Genomic DNA, 21654 nt, shown 5'->3' with positions numbered 1-21654 from the left:
TTTTTTCCTGAAAGAAGTGTCTTTAATTGCAGTTTTAATCAGAAGTTTGGTAATATTTTCCTTTTTTAAAAAACACAATTTCCAACATTGTTAAAGGGAAATAACAGATTTACTTAGAGATGCGGCTCAAACATCTGCAAGATGAGACTGCCAGCTTTCTGTACACCAGCTGAAGGCTTTTACAACTATTCCTATCCTTGTGTTTTGATTTTCCTCCCACACACTGATGGAAAAACGTTCCCTGCTTCACTGTTAAATGAGCCTCAGGTGGGAGGAGGAGTGGACAAGTAGCAGCTGCCTGCCATAAAGAGGGTGAGCAGAGGACTTGGTTAGTTTTTTGCTGGGCTGCAAGCAGCAGCAGCATGGACATTAGTTTTTTGGGGCTTTAAGGGGGCAGGAATAGCTTAGTTCTTGTAGGGGGTTTTGTTTGGTGGTTTGTTTTGGTTTTGTGGGTTGTTTTCCCTTCCCTGTACTACTCTCCTTCTCAAAAGTCAAAGTAGTTCTTTGGCCTGGGAGAGTCTGTAGGCTTTTTGGCGCTTTCAAAAGCTGCATAGGCCACCCTAGATGGAAGCTGAAGAGAGCTCTAGTGTCCCTAAAGCATTCTGAAACCCTAGGCTGAACGGTGTGCTAGTTTGTAACAGGTCTTGAATTAAGTTTTTCTGTAACTTTGACCTCCTTGAGTCCTCTAAAGAGTTGAGCTTCTGTGTTCTCTGATTTCTTCTATCCTTGCTTATAAGCTACGTGTGACAGTGTTGTATTGCTTGCAAGTATTAGTTAACTGAGGAAACATCTAAGTGTGGGAGGAAGTTCTGTCTTGTGAATTTTAAATGCCTCTGAATGCAAACTTGCACATAAAGATTTTGGTGGGGTTGTTTTTGCTACCTATCATTTGGTTTAAGCGTAGGAAGCATGGTGTCACTGAAATACTTGGTTTACTATGTTAGTTAGCTGTTGTTCTTAAGTATAGTATGAAGTACAAATCCTGAATTAATGGAGTTCTTACTGTGAATGTGTAATAACATATACATTAGCATTAAGAAATGTTTTCTTAGTGAAGCATTAAATGTCTGATTGTGTGAAACCTTCTACTGCAGCCTATTTTTTCTTTGTGTGTGTGTATGTGTGGCCTCTTGCTCAAGGCTAGTTAACTGAAGGCTTTTTTGTTTAATTAGCTGGGATACTACTTACAGAGCTGTGTGCATCTAAGACTACCACAGTCCTGTAGCTTTAGAGCATGTTACAAGGTTGCCTTCAAGGACTAATATTGAGAGCTGTGTACAAAAGCTCGCTCAGCAAAGGACAACTGAAATATTTGACCTTGATAGCAATGTCAGCTTCCTACCTTCTGTTTGGAGGATAGCAGCTTCCTTTTGGAATGATATGTTTTCTTTGGGCAGGGGGAAGAATGTCTGTTAAATTCTGACAGAACATAAAAATGATTAAATCACACACTTTTGTAAGGGGTTGATAATGATCACTTCTCTCTTTCAGTGTTTAAAGAAAAATGAATACTGCCTCAACTTCAGAAAGTGGATCATATTCCACAAACCACCCAAGACCCTTTTTTTATGCACAGCCATCAGCGCAGCAGCCTTATCCAAATCCATGGTATCTTAGTCATGCGTTCAGTCCATACTGCGTACCTGCTCCAGGTAAGGTAAACAGCAGCTCTCGGCGGGATCTTTGCTTAGCAAGTTACATACTTCTTTCCTCCACTCTTGTGGTATCTGTGTTAATGAGCCCCTTGGGAGTTTAAGTAATACTTAATAAATCAGATTTTTGACAACTATAGCACTACATTAATTCTGCCTTAAATATGTAGCTTGTGCGGCAGAAAGCATCTGCTTCTGGAGAATGGAAGCTAAGCAAACTATTAAGTAATGGTCATCCTGCAGCTACAGGGCTCTAGAATATACTTAGCAATTAATATGTGTGTGTATATATGAATTCTATATATGCATGATAGATATGGATAAGTGTAAGCTTAAGAAAATAAGAAAAATATTGTTTAATATAGTAATTATTTTAATATATTAATATAGCACCTTGTAAGTGCTATATCTATGTGAACTTCTATCTGGAGCTGTCTTTTTCAAAGACAATGCTATAGCAATAGTCCATAAAATAGCCAAAAAAAGTACAGAAAACTAATTGGTGAATGTTCCTAGGGATGAAATCAAGCTTTGGTTAATGTGTAGATGTCCAGATAAGCTATTCCATAAGAAAGAACTCTCTGCATTTTTGCACCAGATTTGCTTCTAAGCATTGAAAGGTGGTACGTTTTATTTACCAATGTGTCTGATCTTGTAGCTGACCCTGTCTGTGCAAGTAAATATGATTCAGGATGACTTATTTCAGAAGGATGATGTATTTGTCTTTTCTTTCTGTCACCAATGTCTAGGCTTCCGAAGTGGAAATCCATATTTTCCATTTTATTCTGTTGCGTTCCATGAGTACCCTGGATTTTTTGTTCCACAGCATCCCGTGCATGCGAGAATTAACAGAAGGCCTTATTTTAATGCTGCCCCACCTTCCCCTATGTTTTATCACGCAACGAGATTTCGACATTATAATAGCCCTGGGAAGAAAATGGAGACAAAAGAAACACAGACTGATCCTAGACAGCCTGAAAGCAAGCAAAAAAAGCACCAAGATATCCGTACAGAAACGAAAGGTTGTGATGCAGGAAATCTAGCCTGTGTTTCTCCTGGTATAGGTACAGAGACTGAAAGTACTTCAGAGAAACAGGATTCATTTGGCTCTTCCATTGTGGTAGACAGAGAGTTTCATAATAAGAACCCTGCCAGCTCTCCACAGTATAGAAATCTTCCTACTGGAAGCTATGCCTTTGAGAAGGAAGAAGTAAGGATAGAATATGGAAATGGCTCTCCAGCTATTCAGCTGTGGAAGTCCTTTAAAGAAACGATCCCGTTGTACGATGTGGCAAGTGGTAAACCAGTTTCAGAGAACATAGTGCCACATGACTTATTTTCTCTTAGCTCATGTGAAGGCATGATATATGGCCCTCATGAAGGGGAGAAAATGGTGCCAGGAGCTTCCTTAGATGAGAGAAAAGCTGTTGTCACCTCCAAACAGGGCACTGAAACTGTGCAAGAGAAAGATGTCCAAAATAATGGTGCAAAGCTGGATGTAGAAAAGCTGGCAAATTCCCCCCCAGGTGAAACCATGGCAGTGCAAATCACAGAGTTGGCAAGATCTGTTGGTGTAGATCAACCAGTGGTAAGACAGGATGTAGTGATAGCTAAGAAATCTAGCACTAAAAAGTCTGCAGGCTCAAAAACCTCTCAAGAAGAGCCCAGCTTTATTCAACAAGCAGGACTACTTCCATCTAATATAGAGGTAATGAGTGACTTTCAGCAGAAAAAGTTGAATTTAAGCCACAGTGCAGCTAGTGAAAGTCAGACAGAGAAAAATATTTGGTGTGACAAATCAACTGAGAGGTTTTCTCCCTCTAGCAGCTGGCTGGCTTGTTTGGACAGTATGGACACAAACTACAATGTTTGTTTGCCACAAAGGAAGCGTCAAAGTGTAATCAGTCTGTCTTCTGATGACATGTCCTCTAGAGAGGAAGGCTCATCAATTGATAATGCCCCAGTGTCTTATTTTGTCCCTGACTATGTGCTTCAGAAAAGCACGTATACTCTTCAGAAAAGTACGGAGGGCTTAGAGAGAGAGCAAATTAAAAGTGGTGGGTCCCTTAATGTAGATGAAGTAGTAGGAAAAGAGCAGGTGAACAGCTTGAATGACCAAGATGTCAACTCTTCAAACACAAAGATTAAAGAGGCTCCCAGTAAAGGTAGAAAGCCGGGAACCCTTTCTAGGTCCTCTAGTAGGAAAGAAATAGATTCTCTCAACAAAAAAGCAACTAAGAGTTTGTCAGAAGTTGAGGACTCTGAAGAATATTCTGTGAAGGGAGAAGAGGAAGATGAAGAGGATGAGTATGAGGAGGAAGAGGATGACATGGATGAAATGGAGTATTTCTTTCAAGAAGCCCCTCCATATGGCATCTTGAAGCCAAGTAAAGGGAATTTCTACCAAGTTGGCCAGAGAGTGTTTTGGAAACCACTTAAAAATGCTGTACCAGCACAATTAATTAGCTGGCCTGCTCAAGAGAAAATAAAAGCTAGGAGCGGGCTTGTTGAAAATATTGGTTTATTTTACAAGCCAAAGAAGAGAGAACAAGATGAAGCCGCATACAGTGACTATGGGTATTATGGAAGAAAGAGGCCTATGACAAGAAGAGAAGGACTGGAACACCAGCGAATGCTACGGAAATTCTTGGGAGGTGAGCTAATTGCTAAGGACAAAGTGCTGATTAGTAGCATATATGAAGAAGACCTAATTGCAGTTTCAAATTGTAGCTTAAACTAGTGGGGAGATTAGAGTATGTTGTAGTTTCAAATTTGGCTTAGAGCCAGAAGTCCTGCAGAATGTGTGTTTTGAAGCAGAGGAAATTTGCTGCAATTTTTTACCTATTGCATAAGGACTCTGCATTTTCACAACCAGCAGAGAATAATGCAGAAACTCTCCTTTGTGTTAGATTTGATATACTTAACTTTCTGACATTAGTGGCAATTTATTAATTTGTAAAGCTTAAGGTAATTTGGATTATGTATTTACTGTTGCTTAATATCTTAGAAGCTCTGAATTCAAGTTTATACAGTATGACTCTCCTATCACAGACTAATGCTGGGTGCATCAAACAGTAGATTAAGTTTATTATAATCTGGTGGACATACCCTGTGTAACTTCCCTGCAGTAGAGGAGTCAAACTTTTTTTTTTTTATTGTAGCTGCTGCTCTCTTTTAGGAAAAAAAAAAGTTTTGTATTTTCAGAAAATTGGTGTGAAACTGTATTAAATTTGACCTGGAAAAGGACATCATATTTAATCAAAGGTAGACACTGTTAGAAATTGGATTAATTTAAACTGAGAAGAAGCAGAGTTACCAGTTTGCAACTGGTTATGTGGTTGCTTCAGTAGGTGGCTGCTGTTTAGTAGAGTCTCGCATTGTGAAAAATAACCAAAACAGGGTGATTTACTTCTAATAATAGCCTTAGCATTCCTAAACTTTCTTTTCTTTATTCAAAATCTGTAGATCTAACGTGTCTTGTAATTTCTGTTAAGTGTGGTCTCCAGAAAGCCATGTTTCTATTTCAACAGACTCCTACAATCACATCCAGTACCTGGCTTTGCATTCTGGCATGTGGATCAAACAGTACACCAGCATTACCAAGACTAAACACTGACCTTAATTTTTTTAAAAAAATTTCATTAGGAAGGCTGTTAAGGGAGAACATGCGGATACCACCTGAAGAGTACTGGATTAGAAGTGGTGCTAAGCCCAGATTTACCAGCCAAGTATGTGGTAGTCTCTCACCTTCAGCAAAGAGCAAAGAACAAGGTACAACTTTCCCTGTGCATTTTTGTTCTTAAGGAACATACAAAAGGATATGATACAAAATAGAAAGCATGTGATAGATGCATAGGATTTGAAAATAATAAAACTAGTCCTTGCTGCTTTGATGCCACTGAAATGCCTGTCAGTCAGTGTATCTTGGATATATTTATAGCCTTCTCAAACCTAAACGGGGGAATAAGGATGCATCATAGCTGGGGATTTTTAAAAGGTATTATAGGAAATCAAAGCATTTAATGCTTTGATGTGGCCAAAGCCTTTATTTGTGCAAAGTTTTTACTGCCATAAACTGTAATATTAATTCTTTATCCAGATAATGCTACTCTTGAGTGCATATGCAGTGGTAGCTCCTAATCTTGATGAGTAAAACATACAGGGAGTCCTATGTGGTAGCTACATATGCCAATACTCAGAAAAACTAGCATGGACCAACACTGCCCTGACTCTGCTAAAGAATGATTGATTGAGTGCAAGTCATTGTGATCTAGTTAAGGAAAAGATGAAGAAACCAGTTATTTTAATAAAGTAAAGGCTTAGTTTCTTAGCTCCTGAAGCAGAATGTTTTGGGTTTTTGGTTTTTTTTTTTCTTTTTTATAGTCAATGTTTTACTTGGAGTTCAGACTGTTTTTGATGCTTTTCAAGGGTGTTTGAGTGTAGATGCTGTTGGAACAGCTATGAAATTTGCTGTAGTGTGGGTACTCTCCTGGGTCATGTGCTTTCAAGTATCTTGGGATCAGTCTATCAAATAATGGGGTGGAGGCTATCTTTAGAGCAGACTAAATTGCTTCTCTTCAGTTCATTGATAATATACATCAGGTTTCCTATATCAACAGCCCAGTAGACAGAGTGTATTCCTTACAGTTCTTTCTCTGCATTGCTTTCCTGCTTGAACATATTGGGGTTTGGGATTACTTGGCTCTTGCATTGGAGGCTTTCTATCTGCATACTTCGGTGCTGTAGGGTTTTGGTTTTTAATGCTAGCCTGCTCTATAAAAGTTGAAAATATTTTACTTTAGCAGCATTGTCCTTGGCTCCTCTACAACAATGTATAAAAATATAGTGATAGTTCTAAAATAACTGTTACCTTTAACTTCCAGCATGTCTCTTCTACATCTTTGAGTTCATAGATGGTGCAGAAAACTGAGGATGTTTGGTCTATGTGTTATTCCTTGCTTACTCTTCCTTTTTTTCCAGCCCAGATAGTTTGAAGAAGTCATCACATTCAGTGTTAGGAAGCAGGAACTGGTGGTTTCTATATGCTGTTTGTGCCAATGGATGCCTCAGAAGTGCTATTAAAATTCCATCCTCTTTAAAAATGTTGCCTATATTAGTATTTAGTTTTTCAAATTAAAGTGCCCTGCAAGTAAGGGAGTTTATCTAAACAAGGTATACGACTAGCAGTAATATACACTAAATTTGACTTCTTGAGCAGTGTACTTGTGATGTGTAACTTCACAGGTCTGAAGTATTTAAAGGCAGTGGGTGAATTGGGTCACTTAGACAGCACTAACTAGTATTGAACACTCGAAAAATGAACTAGAGCAGAATTATCCAATGCACGAAGTTCTTTTTTTACTACATTAACCCCTGTCCAAATTACAACCCAAAATACAATGAATCCAGAATTATGGTTAGACAGCGATTAAATATCGTAGACATGTAAGACTTGCTTGACATACGTAGTGTCAATTTTATCTGCTACTAAAATGAGTACAAAAGAGGGAGGGAGAAAGAGGAACACCATAGACCAGCTGGTGAAAGTCAAGGTTAAATATGCCTTGAGACTATGCATTGGAGAAATAACATCAGTTGTATCTTACTTAGTGTGTCCACCTTTGGTTAAACCAAAGAAGAAAAGAATTGGCAAGCCACCTTCAAAACGCAGAGACACGAGACATGAGGTGGAAGAAGTAGAACTGTGGGAGCTGCCTAAACACAGTGTACACAAAGGTTGGTATACAATGACAAGCTACAAAAATAACTGCTGCAAGCATTTTTGCTGTTTTGGGGACTAATCTTCCTTGGTTTGAACTGCAGGGATGTTGGATAGTTTGTGAAATAATAACAAATGCTATGTATGCAGACAAGGTGGGAGCGAAACAAGCTAAACTTTGAGCACTTAATCACCTTGCTATGAATGCCAGTGTAGCTTTGACCAGGTTAGGTTCCTTCTTTGTTTAATGTAAGGATGGGGGAGGAAACCCACAGCAAAACCTGCAGTTTTAGTTTTAGTCTAGTTGCTCTTCAGACTTGTACTGTCTTTTTAAAGTGCTGGGTCCTGTGTCACTTTGCAATATATACTTTTATTTAAGCTACTCATCTGTCTCAGCCCAAATAATTTGTAATTTGATACAAGACAAATGCATATAGATAATTCTTAAGAAATCCTACTCCATCAAGTTTTATGGAGTAGGAACTTCTTGATATTTTGGAGGAAGACAGGGTAAAACAATGGAGGGAAAAATCAATATCAAGTAGATTCAGCAATAAATATGCTTTTGTGCATTTGTGTGAGAGCCTGAAAAGGATCAGTAGATACAAGAAGCTACCTAAAGATCAGATTTCTTTCTGGAAAAGAACAAGTTATCATAGTAAAATGAACTAAAATATTCCATCAGGAAATACATGAGTCAGTCTCTGTCTCGTATGTTAGACAAAGGATTACACTTTCATGTTGGAAACAAACTAAGGCTGAAGTGTCTTATTAGTGAAAATTGGTGTCAGTCCTGAAGCCAGATTATTTGAACACTGGTCTTAAACCTTTAATTGCAGATCAGCTTTTAGTAAAAGCATCCAGGAAACTTGCATAATCCCAAAATACTTCTTATATTTTCCCCAGAAATAGTTGATGTTTCTTGGATACATTCAACAATGTAGTTATAATAGCATACTCATAATGTGGTTTGAGCTTCATATGGAACTCTTATCTGTTATGCTGGGATATTCTGAAGTCCAATACCACTCATGTACCATTTATACTTGTTGGGAAGTTGAGTATGTACTTCCAATATCAGACATCAGTGCCTGCAACAGGAAAAGGCAATCACTGATATCTACTCTTTCTTTACAAGCAAATTGACATAGTTTGGAGGCAGAATATATACATACCTTAATTTTTTTTTTCTTTTTTACCTTTAGGGCATGGAACAAGAAAGTCCCTCTCTAAGAAAAGATAATTGCAAATATTGGGGCAGGAGGGGGAAATACCAAAGGTTTGTTTTGTATAAATCCAAAATTTGATTATTATTCTCTTGTATATTTTGTGAGTTGCTGTTCACTCTGAAAGGGTAAGAAGTGACACTGTAAAGACTGAGGACACAATTAAAATGCAATGAAATAGTTAACACCAAAGTCACCTTTTATAACTAGCACATCCACTATTTAAATAATAAATTTCATAGAATTGCACTTTGAGACTTCTTGTGTTCCATCTTTACACAGTAGCAAAAAAATGTAAGATGGGAATGTATGTGCACAACTGCTATTACAGCATGATAGTTATTGCTGCCCTGGTCTTAAACTCTGCAGGATTGTGAAGCCTGTCCATGTCATCTCATTGTCACATGATGTGGACATAAGTACAAGATTCTTTTCTACCAGCTGGATTTGTTTTTGTCAAAGTGTAAAGGAATATAGTTACAGCTGTATCAAGTCAAGCACCCTTTTAATGTTTCAAGGCAGTTCCTCAGATCTTACCCTCTTCAAAAGTGATTGAGGACTAAAACTAAAGCACTGAGTAGATGTGATACTTCCCTCTCCTCCCCTTTTTCTCTGGAGATTCCTGAGTCCTTTATGGAGACCCTGAGGTGGATCAGAAAGGTGAAATAGAAGTTTTTAGTGGTGTGCCTTGTTTTCTGACTTCTTACTGATGCCTTCTGTTATAGTTGATAGTGTCCCTGGAAGTCTCTTTATAGAACTAAGATGATAAAACTAGGTCTGTGCTGAGCTATCTTATGAATAATGGAAATAGACTGATCTAGATGAGGTGGATAGCTCAAAAATATGTAATTTTTTTTCCATGTCTATGAAGGCTATTATGTGTGTAAGAAGAATAAACATGATACTGCCAGTCTTGAATTATTCCCTAATTAAGTGATAGTGTGAGTGAAAAAGGTAGGGAAACAAAAAAACAGCAGCAAAACAAACACCTGTTTTTTCTTTAAAAAGGGTAGGATGAATGGACAGACAGAACTTGTCTTTTGCCTCCTCTCCCATGTTCTTATTCTGTCTGTACCCTAGAGTAACCTACATGGATAAAAGTAGCATTTCCTGTGACTGTGTTCAAGTTTTGTGCCTACCTATTACTAGTTTGACTTGTAACTTGGGTTGTTTTCCCTCTTAGTGAGGAGTACTGATGTTTCCCTACCCAACTGATCCCTTACCTATTATTTTTAATACCACCTGCTAAATTGTTAAAGCTCTGCTGTAGCTACTGCCTTTACCACAAGCTGCTAGGGGAAGGAAGCCATTGTGATGACAAATTTTGAATTCCTTTTTACCTAAAGCAATGAAAGAAAATAAATGCAATAAAAATTCTTATTTGGCTTCTGTGCTGCACAAAATCTCTGTACTGGAACCTCAAAGAATGAAATGAGGAATTACTTCAAGCATGGAGCTTTTTAACACCCAATTCTGCTGACAGACTTAGCTGTATCTTTTGCTGCTTATCTGATAAAGGAATATTCATGATCTCCCAATCAGATGCCATTCTTACTTTTGAGAATGGGTAATACTTGACAGGTACCCCAATGATCCTGCTGGTCATCCTTTTACAGGTCTTGCACTACTCCGTGTGATTTCAACTCAGAAGCAAGAAGCAATTTAGGGCCTGATGAGATGCTCCTGAGGGGATGTGAGGGAGTAACAGGAGGAGAGTTTAGGCAGCTCTTTGTCTGAAAACAAATGCTATTTCAAACTGGTTGTATCTTGTAGTATACCCATGCTATGCCCACTACTTAAAAGTAGTATGCATGAATGCTCCAGTATTCAATAAATAATTGTTTGATAAGGTTATATGCAGTGTATTCTACTCTAACAGTACTAGTCCTGAGACCTTAAAACTAAATCTTCTACTTGGCTCTTTTTCCATTCAGCAGCATGGACAATTTGTGGATTGCATCTTAACTGGCTTACAGCTGAATCTAATGTTCCAGTGGGTAAAACGGCCATGCTTCACAAAGGCTGGGAAGTACAAACTGCACTTAAAAGGCTGTGAATTCAAGCCCAGGCTCTTTTTATTCAGCCAGGTAACTAGGCACAATGCTATTTAGTTTTTCAGATGCACATACGTGTCAGCTTTTGTTCCCACTGCAGCCAGACTGACTGCCCAGTGACTCACTGCAGTGCTGGCAGTACTGTGAACTTGTAACTGTCGCAGTACTGCATTGCCTTGGAAGTTTTCACATGCTTCCCGCAGCATCTCCTGAAAGGCAGCTGAAGAATCTATTTGCTGCTTGGCACACCAGTAACAAACCTTAGAGGCCTCTGGGATTGCCATACTGAGAGCATTGTTTGAACAGATTTACTGTCTGTGGCTCAGGACTTCTAAATTATTATTTGTAGCTAACTGAAACCTCTGTTGCAAAGTGGGTGTGGTGTAATCACTGATGTGGAGCTGTGGGTTATGTTGGCTTGCCAGGAATTAATTCTGTATTTTAATTTTCAGTTTGGTAGCACCTGGATGGCATAAATTTTTTTCCCTTTTACAATGTCCGGTGTTCTGCCTTATTGGAGAATATTTACTACAGGTCTTTCTATTAAAATCAAACAAGGGAAGATTAGAGCCAGTGGCAAAAAAACCAAAACAATCCCCAAACCCTTAACACTTGTGGCATGCTAACTGAAGGCATACCAAGGAAAAACAAATTAATTCTTTTTTTTAGAGTCCTCAGCTTCCCCTGACTCACTGCCACTGGCTGTCTCACTCAAAAAGACTGTAAACCCCAACTAATTGCATGGCCAAAGAAATAAGACAAGTATCAGTATTTTTCCTGAAATACCTTTCTGACAAAAATGGTGCATAGTATTAAGATAAGAGCTGGGAAGCTGTATTGCCTTTAAGATTTGTTTTAGCTGCATTTTACACTTATTTAGTTTCATGGGACTATATAATTACGCTATTATTATCACCTGGTCTTCAACAGAACACTCAAATGGAAATACAGCCCTACAATGAAAGCCAGAGAAGTTTTTTGAACAAAACCATTAAATGGTTATGATTTAAAAAATAAGGCTAGTCAGCCTTTCAAGACTCTAACTTTCTGTGTTTACTTCTACATGAACTGTTCTTCATTAATCTAAAGGGATGTTGGTATTTATCTCTAGTCCACATATTTTAAAAAGACTTATCTTAAATGACAGCTTTGGCACTGTTTAAAATGCCAAATGATGACGTGAATCATACTTCTCAGCACTCTAGCCCTGGCTGTTAAAAGTACTCCTATAAATCTTAGTCTATTGAAACTGTTCAATTTTGAAATGCTACTTTCATAAGTTGCAGTAAAGACCTAAATGTATGGGACATGATAGAGACTTATAAAACTGGAAATGATATAGGGAGAACAAACAGGAATCAATTATTCACATACTTTCCAGTGGAAGAGTAAAGGTGTATGAAATTAAACTAGTACAAAGCAGTCTGAAAGCCAACTGCTACAGATTAATAAATAGTGAAGAAGAGCTCATTGCTGAGGAAAATGGCAAAGTTTACAAGAAGTGAGTGGATATAAAAGAAAATATATATCCAAGGCTACTAAATGCTAAAATCTACCCTATGATTCTAAGTACCTGCACTAAAGGTACTCTCAGCAGTAGAGGCTGAGAGAGCATTTCAGTGAAGCAACAAATAATGCCAGTGAGTTTTCACTGCTCTGCTGTGTAGCATCTTCTATTAGCCATGATTGGAAAGCCGGTGCTATAAACAGACCTTTAGTCAGGCATAGAAGAGTGATTTGGCATCTCAAACTTGTATCAAATCTAAGTTAGAAAGGGTCTCCTAAGCACTTTTTCTTAATTGTTCACATAATAAAGCCTGGTAGATACACAGAGAAAGTCCATGAGCAAGGAAGAGGATTGCAAAGGAAAACTGAGTTTGTTTTTATTAACCTAAGCTTTAGAACAATTTTAAATGACAAAAGCTGAGGTAATTGAAGAGGTCTTCAGTTACCCCTGCTCTAGACAAGCCTGAGTAAGAATTCTCTTGGAATGCATCAGGTGAATATCAGGCCTCCAGCATCTGTTCAATAATCTACAAATGCATTAATCTCAGCACCAAGTGTGGCAATACAAGAATCCTAGAATGGTTTGGGTTGGAAGGGACTGTAAAGATCATCTAGTTTCAGCCTCCTGCCACACACAGGACCACCTCCCACTAGACCAGGTTGCTCAGAGCCCTGTCTAACCTGGCCAAGAGAATCAGTCCATTATTGATCTCCCCATGCTATTTCAGCTGTTAAATCTCTTTCTGGTAAAAGAGCAAGGGCCTTAGAATCTGATGATGCTGCTGATATAGGGAACTACCAGCAGTCAGGAGTAAATGCCAGCACAGGGAGATTTGCTAAATACAAGCTAAAATACAACTCCACCTTCAAGCTCTGGGAAATTGATAAAGAAGCTTTTTGTAAGTAGGCCTTGCTTATCTTGTTTTTCCTCAGAACCTATTGTGAAATGACTGGCAAGGAATGGGGGGGGTTATTTTTACTAAATCACTCTTATATGTGTAGGAAGGAGAAAAACCATTTTCATTTATACTTTCCCTTGTCCTCTCTTCCAAAGCTCTGAAGAAAATAAAGAAATATCTTAGATGCATTTTAGTCTATGGTTCCTTGATTTCACTGTTAATGTTCACTCTACCAGAACTTTATCATGTGGGGGTTTTTTCCAATCTTAGTATAACCACTGAGATTAAGTTCTATGGAAGTCCTTTCAAACCAAATCTAGTTTTCTCTTTCCTTTTGCACAGTACCAATATTCATCACCTAGTTTCTCAAGTTACAGCTCTGTACCAATATACCTTCAGGTTTCAAAGAGAGTTGCTTACTGTAATGCTGCTTATAGCTATCTCCATCTTCCTAGCTGAGTTTGCAAGATTATTTAAAAGAAAAGTGTGGTCAGTACATAAGGTCTACTAAGTACACAAAACCTCCTCTTCTTCCTGCTTTTAAGTTCTTTACCATTGCTCTGTGATTTCATGCATATAGTTAAAAACCATTTTGAGAGCCTTACATGTTTATATTCTTGTGGGATGATCCAAAAAAATGTTACCTCATCAAATGTAGTAAACATAAAAAGTAAGTTGAAATTTATTACTCCTAAACCTTTTTAAAAGGAAACCTCCCTCAACTTGTATCAAAACAACTGATAGTGAAGAATATGCAGAAATTAATATTTTTAATTTCTTACATGAAACCCCTCTTTTAAAATAACTAAACCCACTACCTCTTTACATTTAAGTTGAGTATCTAACATCATTACACTTGGCTCCCACTTCTGTGGTTTAAACACTGTAGATGTTTCACTTTAAATGTTTCAGAACTGTGTATTAATGGTGGTGATGTTGAGATTTTGTTACACACACACAAAAAAATCGAGTCTTGCTGATGCTGCATTTTTGTCTTAAAGTAAATCCCCTTGATTACCTTTTTTCCCCTGCAGCAGTACTCTTTATTTCCCTAGCTGCCAATATTAGAATAAGTACACAGAACTTCAGCATGTATGTGGAGAAAAAAAATACAGTACAACCTGCTCACTATAAGCACTGTACGTGAACTCTCAGTGCTCTGCATGGTGCAAACTGCAGTCCTGTTACAATCAGGCTTTGTATATAATAAAATAACTTCATGGAGTAAAGACACTTCAACAGACAGTCTGCTAGTGCTGCAGATTTGTCAGTGATCCCTTGGTGGTCGCTGCTTTCTGCTGCTGGTCATGGGCAGCAAGGCAGAGGCCCCATTTGCCCAAGACTGATGACCCACAGCGTGGGTTTTACAGCACACAGGTATGGTTTAATGCAGCTTTCTTCTTTTTGACTGCAGAGGGGCAGAAGAGGATGCCAGTGTAGGATGCTGTATGCATACACATGTATGTTCCAAGTTTAATAAAGCCCTTTCTGGTGTTTTCCTCCTCATTCTTTGGATCTTTCCTTGCAGTTCACAAGTAGAGAGGTCAATGAGCATGCAGCAGGTGACTGCTGTCAGTCAGATTCTGACTTTTCATTAGATTTGGATGATTTACGCTTCCTCTTTTTCTTCTTCTTTTTTTCTTTCTTTTTCTTTTCCTTTTTTCTCTTTTTCTTCTTGTGTTTATGTTCTGAGGAAGTAGAGCTGCTGCCATCTTCATCATCCTCATCACTGTCATCACTGCTATCAGATTCTGAGGTAGAGTCCTCCAGGAGCTGCTTCAGTTGCTGTATCCTGTGTTTTAAACAGGTGAATGAGAATCCTTTCTAGCTCTTCCCTACCTCTAGTAATTTATCCTAGCTTTTGTCTTTCCTTCCTGGCTTGAGGAATGGAAGCTGCATGCAAAGGGAGGGGGAACAGTTCCTCTTTTGCTTAATTACACTCTCGTTACAGATAATATCACAGACTGATAAAAGCAACTCAAGCAGATGTTCTGCTTTCAGGGGCTTTCCATCCCATCAGATAGGAAAGGCAGACCAACTTATTGGCTTATTTATGTGTGCAAAATAATAAGGCAACAGCTATCACCAGCCCACCTGGTGATAAGAAGATATTCATACAGAGGCATATTGGGATTATGATATTAGGACTTTCATTGCCCTGCTGATACAGAGAGGATGTCAGTGAAGCTAACAGAGTAGGCTCCACTCTGGATGCAGAACTATTTTTGAAAGGCACTCTTCCTTTGAACTTTCAAGGATTACTGGCAAATAGGGACAAAGTATTTGCTTATTTTATTGTTGTCTTCTGTATCCTCTTCAAGGATTCCTCTCCAAGAGTGCTGCTCTCTGGGCTGCCTATAGTTATACCACTGATGCAGTTCAAGCAAGAAAGCATTAAAAACTGCCGCTTTATATACTGAATAATGACCTCACAAAAGTAGCAATATCAGGTGCCTAGAAATAGCTTTCTAAATCTCCCCTTTCATTTCTACTGAAAGCATTCTCACATACCACATTTTAGAAAACATCTCAGTGAAGTCAGTGAAAGAAAAAAATAGATCAAACTGTTTTTTCAGACCTAAACCAAAACTATATCTCAGTATCTGAATATTATGGCATAAACACATGCCACTCCTCTTTAAACTTTTTTTTGGGAAAAATATAGAAGCTAAAGAATTAAAGCAATAGGAAGTACTAAAGAGTGATTATTTGGAAAATAGAAATGCCTTAATCTGTCAACATAGAGAAACTGCCATTAAAAAGATGTTCTGAGCTAAAAGGAAGCTTATGTAAAAGGGTCACCTATACATTAATACCACATTACCAAAACAAAAGCTAAATTGAAAATGCCGTTTACTACAGACACACTTACCTCTTTTCTTTTTCATGACGCTTATTTTCCCTTATTATATCATACATTGGATCTTCGTGTGCCTTTAAAATGGAAAACGGGAAATACAGTGTTATTGCTAATGGTTTTATTTCCTAAAAAAATAAACCAAAGCAACCAAATGCAAGAGGCTTTTATCAAAAGATGGAATGCACTTAGCAAGCTCTGAATTCACTCTCAGACTTAGCACTGTTCACCTGAACTGGTGTATTTGCTTTAGAGAAAGCTTATCTAGCTACATCTCCAACGATGGGGACTTTCCTTAGGTATATATCTCCCTACCTCTCCAATCACAGTCAACTATGAGAATCCCACACATAATCTGTGGGAACAGCTAGACATAGATGGAATACTCGGCTTCAAAATAATGAGCTGTACCCTTATAGTATATTTTAAAAAACTGGATATAAACAAACAGGAATACAGGAGCAAATATCCATAATACATATGGATAATGAAACTGGAGTTGTCCTATCATGCTATGCACTACCATTACTGGTTCTTAAATGATCTTAAATTAAATGGGCATTGCAGCAAAAGATAGCTGTGAATGAAGACAGCAAACAAACTTTGTGGACATTTAAGTTGAGTTTATGCCATGCAAGAATGCAGAAAAAGGTGGGGTGATCACTTCTGTTGGAAGATTAAGCAAACAAGTCCAACAGAGAGGAGAGATGGCAGAGGCTGACCAGAGGTAGGAATTAAAATGCCAGGAGCAAATGAAAGATGTTGGGAATACACCATGAAGTGCCTTGGATACACAACGAGAGTTTGATGCAACAAAGAAGCCTGAGGGAAAATGAAGAATAGAGGCGGTCTGGTCATGGGAAAGGGCAAAAAATACTCTTTGCAGTTGCATACAATCAGTACGAACCCAGAATCTGGACAGACTAAGCCGAGATCACATTTTTCAAGGATAGAAATGAGGACATAAGACATGAAGTGATATATAGTTTGAAATATAGGTTAATGATGCAGAGCAACAGAAACAGTTAAAGAGATCACACAGGAAGAATCTGCAGAACTGAGATGTAGCTTCATGTAGCAAGAGATCACACTTGTAGACAATGACTGGATTACAGACCTAGACAACAGCATTCATGATGTGGTTGTTCACAGCGAGAGCAGAAGGCTTGAAGCAGCTGTAATGTGGGCAGCCCAAACTTGACTAAACATTTTTTGTTATGTTGACATTTTAATCACAAAAAAATGAATATAATGGTTGAAAGAGGTTCTTGAAGATTTCCAATTTACATGTAAAAATTACTAATTTTCCTCTTGAAGAGTAGATTTTCTGCAAAGTAGTCAAACATCCAACCACATCTGTAGCCTTTTCTTTAATAGGAGATTTTCGGCATCTATATTATACTAGAGACAGAGGAAAAGTCCTTAATAAAGCATCATCTAACAGGCTTCTCTTCACTTGCAAGATTATGCATTATCAGTATTAAAAGTACAAGCAATAATACTACAATATTGGTACTCACTACTCTAAATTGTTCCAATTTCTGATTGCCTTTAATAAAGAATGGGCATTCCTTATCTCCTGTTCTGTGTCCATAACGTTTACATCTCCAACCTTGAAAAAAAGAAGCAACAGTGAATTGCACCTCTGAGACAGATCAGAAGAAGTATAAAAAGCCAAAACCACATTTCTGCAAAATATTTTCAACATAGTACATTGATAAATGTGATGTCCATAAAATACAAGGCTATTACAGCCTTCAAGATACTGGTTGCTTTTTTATCAATATGATGCCAATCTACCTGCACTTCATCATCTGTCCATGAGATATTCTGCCCTCCCCCAGGGTAAATGGATGGATATATGACGGTCCAATGACATCTGGAATATTTTCAGCCTTACACTGCATAACTTTGACTTCTTTTCCCAAAGGCATCCAAAGCCCTTTTGTTGGGGCATGTGCCAGGAATTCTCGTGCACTTTCATTGCCTGGTACATCAGGTATACAGTCTTCTGGTTTTGTTTCATTCTCCTACAAAAAAAAAGAAAGATAAGGACAACCTAAAATAAAATAACTCCCTTTCTTTAACTTTGCAAGAATTAATACTTCAAGTGTGCAGACCTTCACTTAACTGGAAATATATTTTCCCCATAACTATTTTCCTTGTAACACACAAAAGATCTAAAATAGTTGACCATTTCTTTTTTTCTCACCCTTGAATTTTGCAGCCAGAACTTTACTGCAAAGGAATTTCATTCCTTCCCATCTATTTTAGTAATTTATTTAAATAAATAATTTAAATGGAAACTTAACACAGAGACTTTTTTATCCTCTTCCTGCTAATAAGACATAATAATTACAAGGAAGCCTTTACAACACAGAGCCCTGTTTTTTAGGTTAAAAGCATTACCTTATGTCTTAGCTATATAAATTTGGCAAAAGTAACAATCATGATGAAAGAAGTATTTCAGCCTAAGCAACAGAGAAGAATCCTGAAAAGATGTCATTCAAACTGAAAGTCTGCTTTCTGTTAACGGCTCCCCTCTGTCCACACCATTAAATACTGCATGAAGTATGCTAAGAGATGACGAAAGTCCTGGTCTCCTTCTGTCTGATTCTGGCCATTTCACTCTGGATCACCAAGTCAAAGAGGTCAGCTTGTAATGATTCTCTGAGTTTTTCCTGGGAAGCACTTACTTCTCTCTGTAATTTATACAGGTAACACAGACACTTAAATGCCTAAAGAACAGGTTTTGTGAAAATCCCTCATAATCCTAAAAAATTACTGCTATTTACCAACCTTAATTAGCCCAGGGGGTGGTTTCTCATAGCTGAAAAGCAATAGAAATATTGTTAGTCTGCAGCTTCACACAGATAAATAAATTGAGAAAATACAGTTTTTCAGTGGTATTGAGTTAAAACCTTCAGCTCACATTTTTTGTTAAATTTTACCCCATAAATAATATCCAAGAACTACAGCAGAACATGGATACAGCAAGCTGACCAAGAGACAGCATTTATCATATTAGTATATCTCTCTTGCAAACATCCTTCAGATTCATATTCTCGTGGGAGCACAACTACTTGCTGTGGATACGTGGTATATTTGATTTAGCTTCAGTTACCACAACTGCATAATTCTCTACTCGTTTTCTGCCACACCCCTCCCCAAGGTCTCACTGATCCAAACTTCTTTACCCCAGCACTGCTAAATCAGAGACATAGTCAGCTGAAAATGTCAAGCCAGACCTTTCCTTACATGTAGCTTTGCCAGCCAAACCTAATACATAATAATTTCGCCATCTTCTATGTATTAAACCTAAAGACAGAACCCTACTGACCAAAGTACCATATTTTCTGCAGCATTTCTTTGGGGTTAACAGTAGATAAAACAGTTATTAGAATCCAAGTAACAAACAGGTTGCTACACAAAGCACACAGCAACTGAGAAAGTGGTAGAGCGATCTTAGAAGAGGACAGAGATTTTTTTGGTTTTGCTTTCCAATGGCACATGAAGAACAGCACTGTGCAAGCCCAGAGTCGTGAAATCCTCTGCTTTATGGAAGACTCTTTTCAACAGGACTTTCCAGACATTATCCACGTATTAACTCAGCAGGACACAAAACATCTGTACTGGCTGTGCATCATTTTAGGCCATAAGTTTGATGGCATATGCAATATTTCACTGCCTTAGCTGTGCACACGCACACACCCCTACACACCTATAGGATTGCTAGGCACAATCATACTAATACAATAAGAACAGCACGGGAAAGGTGGTTAAAGTATGTTCATCCCATCTTTATAGCAATAACTTCGGAGTGCTGTTTGGTGCATTTAATAACAGATTTTCAGTTCCACGTGGAAAAGAAAAAAAAAATCACGTTCTTGTGTACTTTCTGACCTTCTTATTCCCTTAAAATAATAATTGCTTTTCAGTGAAATAGCATAAACCTTTTACATCACCTTTTTATCTCAATTTTTCTTTTTTTTTTTTTAGTCCGTTCTAGTGGAACAACCTCTGCTCCAATGCTGCATCTCTCAGACTTGGGAGGAACCCGGGAGAGCCCCTTCTGTGCCCCAACAAGCCTTTCGTAAGTCACCAAGCAGCTCTGCAAGTGGCCCCGAAGCCCTTGTGCCGACTCACCCGTAAGGGTACAGGGGCAGAATAATCACCACCCCCCAAAAAACCCCAAACCCTGCACTGCAAACGAGCCCCAAATGCCGGCGGGGTGTGCTCAGAGCAGAGCCGAGGCGGGAGCCGCGGGCAGCCTCCCCTCCTCCGCTCCTTACAAAGACTCCAGGTGCTGGATCTTCTGGAGCTGCTGCGCCTCCTGCCTCTTCCGCTTCCTCTCATGCCGGTCCTGCGTCCTGCCGCCGCTGGCCGCGGGCTCCGCATGGCTTCTGGCCCGCGCCTGGCTGCCCCTCGCCGCCTCCTCCTCCTCCGCTCCCTCCTCCTCGTCCTGCCCCTGCCCCCTGGGCGCCCGCTGGGCCATGGCCGCGGCGGGCCGAGCCGCGGCGGACGGCGGGGCCCCGGCGACGCCCCCTTCCCGCCCTCCGCATCCCGGTTTCCGGCCGAGCTCCGACTTCCTCCGGCCGGGCCGCCCTCATCGCTCCGCCCCTCAGGGAGCCCGCTGGGCTCTGTGTTCCTGCTGCCGCAGCCTCAGGAGCGCCCGGCGCCTACCGGGGGTTACGGATAACGTGTGGAGTGTTGTGCCTTCAAAACACCGATATTTAAAGTAAAAAAAATTACCAGCGTCCCAATCATTCCTCCCTTGCGAGAGGGCCACTACTCCGGTCTGGTGAGACCGCACCTGGAGTGCTGCATCCAGCTCTGGGGACCCCAGCGCAGGAAGGACATAAAACTGTTGTAGTTCAGAGGAGGGCCACCAAGTTGATTAAACGGATGGAGCACCTTTCCTTTGAGGAAAGGCTGAGAGAATTAGGATTGTTCAGCCTGGAGAAGAAAAGGCTTCAGGGTGACCTAACTGCAGCCTTCCAGTGCCTGAAGGGAGCTAGAAGAAAGATGGAGAGGCTCTTTACACAAGGGTGTGTACTGACAGGACAAGGGGGAGTGGATTAAAACTGAAAGAGGTAGGTTTAGATTAGATACTAGGAAGAAATTCTTTACTGTGAGGGTGGTGAGGCACTGGCAGAGGTTGCCCAGAGAAGTTGTGGCTGCCCTATCCCTGGCAGTGTTCAAGGCCAGGTTTGCCTAGTGGAAGGTGTCCCTGCCCATGTCAGGGAATTGGAAATAGATGATCTTTAAGGTCCCTTCCAACTCAAAGCCTTCTGTGATTCACACACCAGGACTGAGAGGTGTATGGATACACATGGGGGAATATGGCAGTGGATTGGCTACGAGGTGTCAGGGAGCAGGTGTCTCCAGAGTGGAGGGAAGGCTGAGGGGGTTGCCTCCCTCACCAAGCTGGGGATGCAGCTGAGGGGCCCCTGAGGTTGGGGCAGAGGGGCTGGGTATGCAAGGAAGGCCCCATCATGGTACTCGCTGAGCATTCTTTACTGTGAGGGTGGTGAGGTACTGGAAGAGGTTGCCCAGGGAAATTGTGGATGTCCCATTCCTAGAAGTACTCAGATCCAGGCTGGATGGAGCACTGCGCAACCTGGTCTAGTGAAAGGTGTCCCTGCCCATGGCAAGGGATTTGGAGCTAGATGATCTTAAAGGTCCTGTCCAACCAAAACCATTCTATGGTTCTATGATTTTATGCTTGCCATTGACCAAAA

At 39.6% G+C, this 21654-nt stretch overlaps 2 protein-coding genes across 6 annotated transcripts; one reads left to right on the top strand and one right to left on the bottom strand.

The window, feature by feature from the left end:
• The first annotated feature begins 231 nt into the window (after positions 1-231).
• LOC121671545 lies at positions 232-20227 on the top strand. 5 transcript variants are annotated; one of them, XM_042043458.1, is made up of 7 exons: positions 232-312; positions 1492-1652; positions 2402-4306; positions 5298-5423; positions 7263-7388; positions 8577-8650; positions 19913-20227. In XM_042043458.1, exons 2-6 carry the CDS (start codon positions 1505-1507, stop codon positions 8612-8614), a joined length of 2343 nt encoding a protein of 780 aa, XP_041899392.1. In that variant the 5' UTR covers positions 232-312; positions 1492-1504; the 3' UTR covers positions 8615-8650; positions 19913-20227. The 5 variants fall into 5 exon arrangements, with proteins under 5 accessions (XP_041899392.1, XP_041899391.1, XP_041899387.1 ...); XM_042043457.1 differs by lacking the exon at positions 19913-20227 and having other exon boundaries at positions 8577-12717; XM_042043453.1 differs by lacking the exons at positions 8577-8650; positions 19913-20227 and having other exon boundaries at positions 7263-7963.
• RP9 (RP9 pre-mRNA splicing factor) lies at positions 13710-20446 on the bottom strand. Its single transcript, XM_042043460.1, has 6 exons — positions 20206-20446; positions 18713-18743; positions 17814-17943; positions 17434-17525; positions 15929-15990; positions 13710-14848 (listed from the first exon to the last, which is right to left on the bottom strand). Exons 1-6 carry the CDS (start codon positions 20406-20408, stop codon positions 14629-14631), a joined length of 738 nt encoding a protein of 245 aa, XP_041899394.1. The 5' UTR covers positions 20409-20446; the 3' UTR covers positions 13710-14628.
• Between the last annotated feature and the right edge of the window lie 1208 nt (positions 20447-21654).

Source organism: Corvus kubaryi, unplaced genomic scaffold (genome assembly GCF_017639235.1).
Source record: "Corvus kubaryi isolate FWS band 111438036 unplaced genomic scaffold, C.kubaryi_AGA036_p1.0 37398, whole genome shotgun sequence".
Taxonomy (NCBI): domain Eukaryota; kingdom Metazoa; phylum Chordata; class Aves; order Passeriformes; family Corvidae; genus Corvus; species Corvus kubaryi.
Note: the sequence above shows the minus strand (reverse complement) of the source record. Positions and strands in the feature narration are given on the sequence as shown.